This window comes from Lolium perenne, chromosome 3, assembly GCF_019359855.2.
Source record: "Lolium perenne isolate Kyuss_39 chromosome 3, Kyuss_2.0, whole genome shotgun sequence".
NCBI lineage: Eukaryota > Viridiplantae > Streptophyta > Magnoliopsida > Poales > Poaceae > Lolium > Lolium perenne.
In genome coordinates this window covers 269,941,041-269,947,731 of record NC_067246.2, presented here as the reverse complement: position 1 = coordinate 269,947,731, position 6,691 = coordinate 269,941,041, and the positions used below count along the sequence as shown (strand labels likewise).

At 39.6% G+C, this 6,691-nt stretch overlaps 1 protein-coding gene across 2 annotated transcripts; it reads left to right on the top strand.

The window, feature by feature from the left end:
• Window positions 1-663: 663 nt before the first annotated feature.
• Window positions 664-6,344, top strand: LOC127324009 (small RNA degrading nuclease 5). 2 transcript variants are annotated; one of them, XM_051352115.1, is made up of 15 exons: window positions 664-842; window positions 930-1,026; window positions 1,822-1,878; window positions 1,964-2,029; window positions 2,482-2,615; window positions 2,718-2,821; window positions 3,426-3,533; window positions 3,616-3,686; window positions 3,873-3,932; window positions 4,126-4,181; window positions 4,498-4,558; window positions 4,656-4,926; window positions 5,094-5,275; window positions 5,358-5,650; window positions 5,801-6,344. In XM_051352115.1, exons 2-15 carry the CDS (start codon window positions 946-948, stop codon window positions 5,922-5,924), a joined length of 1,668 nt encoding a protein of 555 aa, XP_051208075.1. In that variant the 5' UTR covers window positions 664-842; window positions 930-945; the 3' UTR covers window positions 5,925-6,344. The 2 variants fall into 2 exon arrangements, with proteins under 2 accessions (XP_051208075.1, XP_051208074.1); XM_051352114.2 differs by having other exon boundaries at window positions 689-855.
• Window positions 6,345-6,691: the final 347 nt, after the last annotated feature.

Sequence of the window (6,691 nt, the reverse complement as noted above, 5' to 3'; positions counted from 1 at the left end):
GTCTAAGGGTTGCACGGACGAAAGCATGTGATACGATGAAAACAATGCTAACCCTAACACATCTATGATAACTACGTTACTCGCCATCAAAAAGGCTTCAGCATGAGCAACGCATGGATAACGAATAAACGTATACTGCCTAGATCGCAAGATGCGATCTAGGCAGCATGATGCTTACCCGGAAGAAATCCTCGAAACAAGGGGTCGGCGATGCGCCAAGATTGGTTTGTGATGAACGTGATTGTTGTTTTTCTTGATAACCCTAGATACATATTTATAGTCCGTAGACTTTCTAACGTGGGAATAATCCCAACCGTGCACGAGCCAAACTCTAACTAACCGACACGTATCCTATTATATTTACAGATAGAAGGGCAAACTGCCCAAACTTCGTGTACAAGGCCGGTTCACGTATTTCTTCCATGTATATTCTTCAAGCCCAACCTTGATCGCGGCCCACCTCTGATCCGGTCAAATTCTGGTGATAACAGCCGTCGCCTTTTTTGAGATTAAAATCTCAGTTTACTTAGAATTAGCAAAACCGAATAAAAAAATCTTAAGGACACAGGATGCTGCGCGTTTCGCAAATAATGGGCCGGCCCATATGCGCCGTTCCAACTACTGGCTCAGCAAAGTCAGGATCAATCTCGCCGAGGACCCAAACGAGCCCTACTCTACCAGCGAGCCCTACAGCTGCCGCCGTGCCGTTACATAGCGGCGCTACCGCCGACGCCTCAATCCCACGCTCCCACTCCCCAACCTCCCACGCGCGTCGCCGCCATCGCCCTTCCCGTTCTTCCTCGTCGGCAAATCTCGCTCCTGCTGCCTCCACCCCGTCCTCAGTTGGGTTTCGAGGTACCACGAGGTTGTTTTCATCCAGCGATTTGTTGAAATTCCCCCGACTTTAACAGCTTGTTGTGCGTGTGCAGCTGCACGGCGCCCACCATGTCGGCGCCCTCCGGCTCCGGCGAAGCCGACGGAGACGCCCCCGCTGCCTCCACGTATTACGACGTCTACGGTCCCGACGTACGTGCTCTCTTTCCGTCTTTCTTTCTTCTCTTCTGGGGAAAAATTAAGGTTTCGCTGTTTTAGAGTGGTAGAACAGGTGAGTTTTTAATCACCTGGAGCTTTGGTAGTCTGTTGCTAGGAAAGCCTTTTTTTCCTTTTTGATTCGCTGTTGTTGCTAGGAAAGACTGGTGTTTTGGAGTTTTAGTCTGTTATTAACATTGGGATAGAGGGTCCTGGAATTGGAACATTAGACTGTTATTGTGACTCGCGGCGAAGATGACAGTTTTGGGTGATTGTTGCATTGGATATGTATATTGATATTTGGGAGAGTTTTCTCAAAGTGTTGAAGCGGGGATACCTACAGATAAATACAATGCAGGGGTATTGGATTGTTCCATTGAGCTTCTGTGACGCAAAAAAACATAGGCAGTTTGGTAGAAGAGTGTGTTTCCGCTGTCAAACGAAAGAAAGCGCCCTGCTTGAAATTGATGAATACGATATGTATTTTGTTATCAGAGTTTGTTCTTGGCACTAGAGAAACCCTGTAGTCTTGCTCTGTGATCAAATGCCTGTATTGAAGTCTACATGATATAAATGGCTATTATTTTGAAGAAGCATGCAAGTTTTGTTTATATTCACTAGGTTTTATCAGACATTTATCTAGTGGGACATGTGTATATTTGCTCATTGGTTATTGGCCAAGAGTACTCTTGTGCTGCTGGCTTTGCTGATTAACACATTTGCTACTTGAAGCTATTCCTTATATCTTACTGAACTAATTCTTGTACTGTCATTTTCTTACATCATATCCAGGCCAAACCTGATGTTGTTTTGAAGGAAGCCACTTCAAACTCTACATTGAATTTGCAGGTTCTTTTCATAGCAAAAACACCATGCCAATTGACCTCTGCTTTTTTATTTTTGTATTCTAACGTACCATTTATTTGTAACACAGGATGTCCAGGGGCTAGTAACTTGGGTTATTGGTGAAGGCATGCCACCTTCTTGGGTGTTTGTTAAAGTAAATTATGTTTCCTTGTCCTTTTTTTTTTTTTTTACTTTGTGGAGCACTTATTTTAACACCTTCCCTAGACCCCGCACAGTGCGGGAGCTCTTAGCACTGGGTACGTGGAGCACTTATTTTCTTTTTTACCTTCCACTGCATTAGTCATTATCAATGAAGAACAACCGAGTTTTTGTCCTTTCATGTCTGCACTTTGGACTGAGAACAACCTGCTATTTAATTACTCTACTCTATCTTAGAAACAAGTGTGACATTCTTTTCGAACTAGTAAAAATCATAAAAATAATATTGGCAACTCGTGATGACAATAAATATGCTAATTTGCACTAAGCATCGATACTTAATTTACATATATACAATGTTGGCTTTGGTAATTGTGTAATATTATTCTGTGCTTCAGAAACTGTACCTCTTCTTAGCACTAAGTTATGCTTGTCTTTGGTGTTCAGAACAAGCCTCTTATCCCAAAGGTTGTCCTTCTCTATGTTCCTGGTCTCGATGCAGCTTTATATATGTCGCATTCCCGCCTCCTTTCTTCTTTGAAAGAATTGTGTGGCAATCCAAAACCTGTTCTAGCTTCAAGGTTTGTGCATTGAACAGAAGACTTGGATTTTTTTTCCTACAGCGGTGTATCAGTACTACAATAGTTGCAGCATTATGCCTAACTCATTTTTTCCCCTGGCAGCCGTGTACCAGATGAAACACATACCATTGATGCACTCCTAACATGCAGAGTAAAGCGAAAGCGCCAGTCGAAAACATCAAACCAATTATATGAACCTGATGGAGGTATGATGTGAGCTCATTGCTTCAAAAGATTGTGTTTCTATTATGCCTTATTTGGCCCATACTATGTGATGTAGTCTGCTATTATGGTAGTAGCTAGAAGGCACTGAAAAAAATAATATGAGATTCGTTTTATGATTAAGATTCTATTTTTGGAAGATCATGTGATTCATTTTAACTGTTCCCATCCTTTTTGGTTTCCTTCCTACAAGATTGCCATTTTATAACTGTATAATATGCAGTTGCTACCTTTTCATGAATACCCTTTTTAATGTTATGTACTTCAGTACTTGCATATCTCAGTCATGTCGCATTTTATATTTAAAAATGTCTCATGGCAGCTAGAATTATAATCTGAGTGATGGCACAACGATATGTTTCATGCTGAGCATCTATCGTTTATTTCCCTAAGCTCAAGATGTCTTCTCAAATCTCTCTAGCCAATTATTCCTTCTCTAGTTTAATGTTGGTTCATCTGTCTATTTGGTGTTTATGTACATTTACTGAATTTAGAGTATGAATTCTGTACCTATGACAAGTGGGCACTACTAACTCCTACACCTGATTGTTCTTTTTGTGCAATTGGTTAACCTTTTTTTTGTTTAAGGTAAATTATCAAGTCTGGAGGAACTAAAAGATATACCATTTCCTGTTAAATACTACACACTTTCTGGGAAAGACTTCGAAGATAATGGCTACTCGTTTAGTTTGCCAGGTTAGTTTTTCTTTTCCTTTGTTTCTGGCTCTGCTTTCCACTTTTATGTTTGAATGCTAATTTCTTTTTGCCAAAAAATCAGGTTTTGTCCCTACGGTTCCAGCTCCTTCAGGCTCTTCTCCACATGAAATTCTCGCACTTGACTGTGAGATGGTAATACAGTTCTGTTTCTTGAACATTTAAATTATTGATGTACATTTTGAGGCCCTTGTTTGGCTTGTTCATCCAAGAAAAAACTTGGCATATTAGATTTATCTTGTTGATAAGTACATTTATGCTACTGTCTATTGCTTATTCTAATATATTTGTTAAAATATTTCGCAAAATTTCACTTTTCAGTGCGTGACTGTAGCTGGATTTGAACTTACAAGAGTGACATTAGTCGATATTAAAGGAGAGGTATGGGCATTACTATTATGAAGTTCTTTAAAAAATTGTCCCTATTACACTAATCCTTGTGGATTTCAGTCTCATTTTGATCAAAATGATCTTAACTTGAGAAATGAATATTTCTTCTTTGCATGTGCTTGCATTAGCCATTATTTTCTTGACACTTCAGCACCTGTAATAGCCATCTTTGCAATCTCTACAGGTGGTACTGGATAAACTAGTCAAGCCTGCCAATCCAATCACTGATTACAATACAAGGTATGTGATGCCTTTACTTTCCTTTCTTGTATGGCTAGCAGGATCTATTATGTATTTATGTGTTTTTAGTCAGTTTTTCATCAACGTATTTATGTTGTAACTTATAACTTAGTTGTGCTATATGTAGATTGCTAGGATCTGTTACCTCTCTTTAAAGCACATGTATTGTAGTGGTATTAATATGAAAGTCTTATTTATCAATTGAGATTCCACCATCCTAATTTATGCTTCATATTTTTGTACAGTTTTTTTTCAATAATATTCTCATTACGCTCTCATTGATAAGGTTTGAGTATAATTATTCTTAATAGTGCAGGTTCAGTGGAATCACTGCTGAGATGCTATCAGATGTGACAACAACCCTCCAGGAGATTCAGGTCAGCTGTTTCTAATTTTCTCATGTTTTTTTTTTTTTGTGTGTGTGTCACCATTTCGTCTTACTTTGGCTGACACCATTGTGTTTCTCTGTACCAGGAAGTGCTTGTTGGACTTGTGTACAAAGAAACCATTCTTGTTGGTCATTCTTTGGAAAATGACCTTATGGCATTGCGGATATCTCATGACTTGATCATTGATACTGCTGTTTTGTATAAATATAATTGTGGCCCTCGCTGTATTAAAATTGCTTTACGTGTTCTGTCAAAAAAATATCTTAGCCGGGAGATCCAGAATACAGGGTCTGGGCATGACAGCGTTGAAGATGCAAGAGCTGCTCTCGATCTTGCCCTTTTGAAAATAAAATACGGTAAAACATACTTTTAAGTACTTTTGAATTGCTTTTCTAACTATTATTTTTTGAAGGCTTACCTGCATATGAACCGAACATGATAAACACATTTGTTTTGTTGTTCCACTTTTCCGTTTTATTGACTTTCTGTGTTTATGTTTATCATCTGATGTCCTGTTCACCAGGTCCTGATTTTGGCTCCCCGCCATCGTTTTCACGACGAAATCTGGCTTCCATTCTGCATGAAAGTGGGAAAATATGTTCCCTCATAGATGAAGTGAATGTTCTTAATCGCTATTCAGATGCTTCTTGCAATTCAATTGCAGTTTTCTCAGATAATGATGCCCTATCCAGATCAATGAAAGAGGTTTGTACTATGGTTTTTCAGTCGCAACATTGCCTCCGTAAAGTTGTACAAGTGTTCATAAGTTGCTAAAATCCTCCTGCAGGTAAAGAACAAGAAAATCAGCTTTGTGTGGACTCAGTTTTCAGGATTGATTTCTTATCTACATAAAAGAACTCAAGATCCTGAGAAACTGAAATCCTGTGTTGCGGAGGCTATTGCATTGAAAACCTGCGATGGAAAAACTGCCCGGAAAAGAGCGAAGGAGCGAACTTGCCCAGAGTTGAAGGAAAATTTGTGTGAATTGGACAAGAAAATTCGAAAGTTATACACTGCACTGCCGGAGAACGCTATGTTTATTATATGTACCGGTCATGGGGATACTCCTATGGTACAAAGGTAAATCTACTTTACGAGAAAAAATACATTTCATGTTTTCCCTTGCAGTTTGAGTTGGCCCTTTAGCTGCTTATAGGCTGTTACTTGAGCTGTAAAACTGTTTGCGCCATGTATCCTACTTACTTTTACTAATTGTGGTACGTGATGCAGATTAAAGAAAATGCTTAACCACGGAGAAGAAACAATCGAGAGCAGGGAAAATATTGTCCATGCATTGGAAGATTTGCAAGCTCAAGCAGAAGTTGCCCTATGCTTCTGTTGTGTCAAGCATTAGCTGTAACGAAGTCATTTGTTGACAGGCATTTTTGAAGAGACCCCCCCTAGTGGTTGCAGCCTTGCGGGTAGGATTCAGGTGTTGCATCCTGACTGACATAAATGAACCATAACTTTTGAAGATTGATGTACCTAGGAATGAATTGGTTAATTTTAGGATGGAGTCATGCATGGATCCTAACCGACCAACATGAGGACTTGTGTGGCTATAGTGGGGATTCAGCTTTGAAACACGACCTGGAAGTCCCAGATGTGCCTTTTGATTTTTTTGGTGGACTGGGATGGTAAGTTAGATTTATGGATATGGTCAGGTTTCAGGCATAGTAGCAGATAGGCGACGTTTGAAACAAGATAGAGGTTGTAATACTGCTGGTCTCTTCAATATAGAGAGAATAGACTGCAAATATACATATATTCTTTCCTTCTTCGAGTGCTTATTGCATTTTAGTTATGTTAGTAGTTTCATCAACATCTATGGCGAAATCATCCACATGTTAGAATGCCGCTAATTTAATAATCTACTAAATGTGAAAATACTTTTGTACAAGTTATCTCAGATATGTAGTAGTGGTGTTTGAACGTTAAGAGCATCTCCAGCCGCGTCCCCCAAAGAGCGCCGGATTGAGCTTTTGTGGGACGTGTTTCGTTCGTGCCACGTTTGGGGGACGTCGCTCCCCAGTCGCGTCCCCCAAACAAAATTTCGGAAATTTTAAACTTAACGAGATTCAATTAGATTCGTCCAAACTTACATAGATTCGAACGAAAATT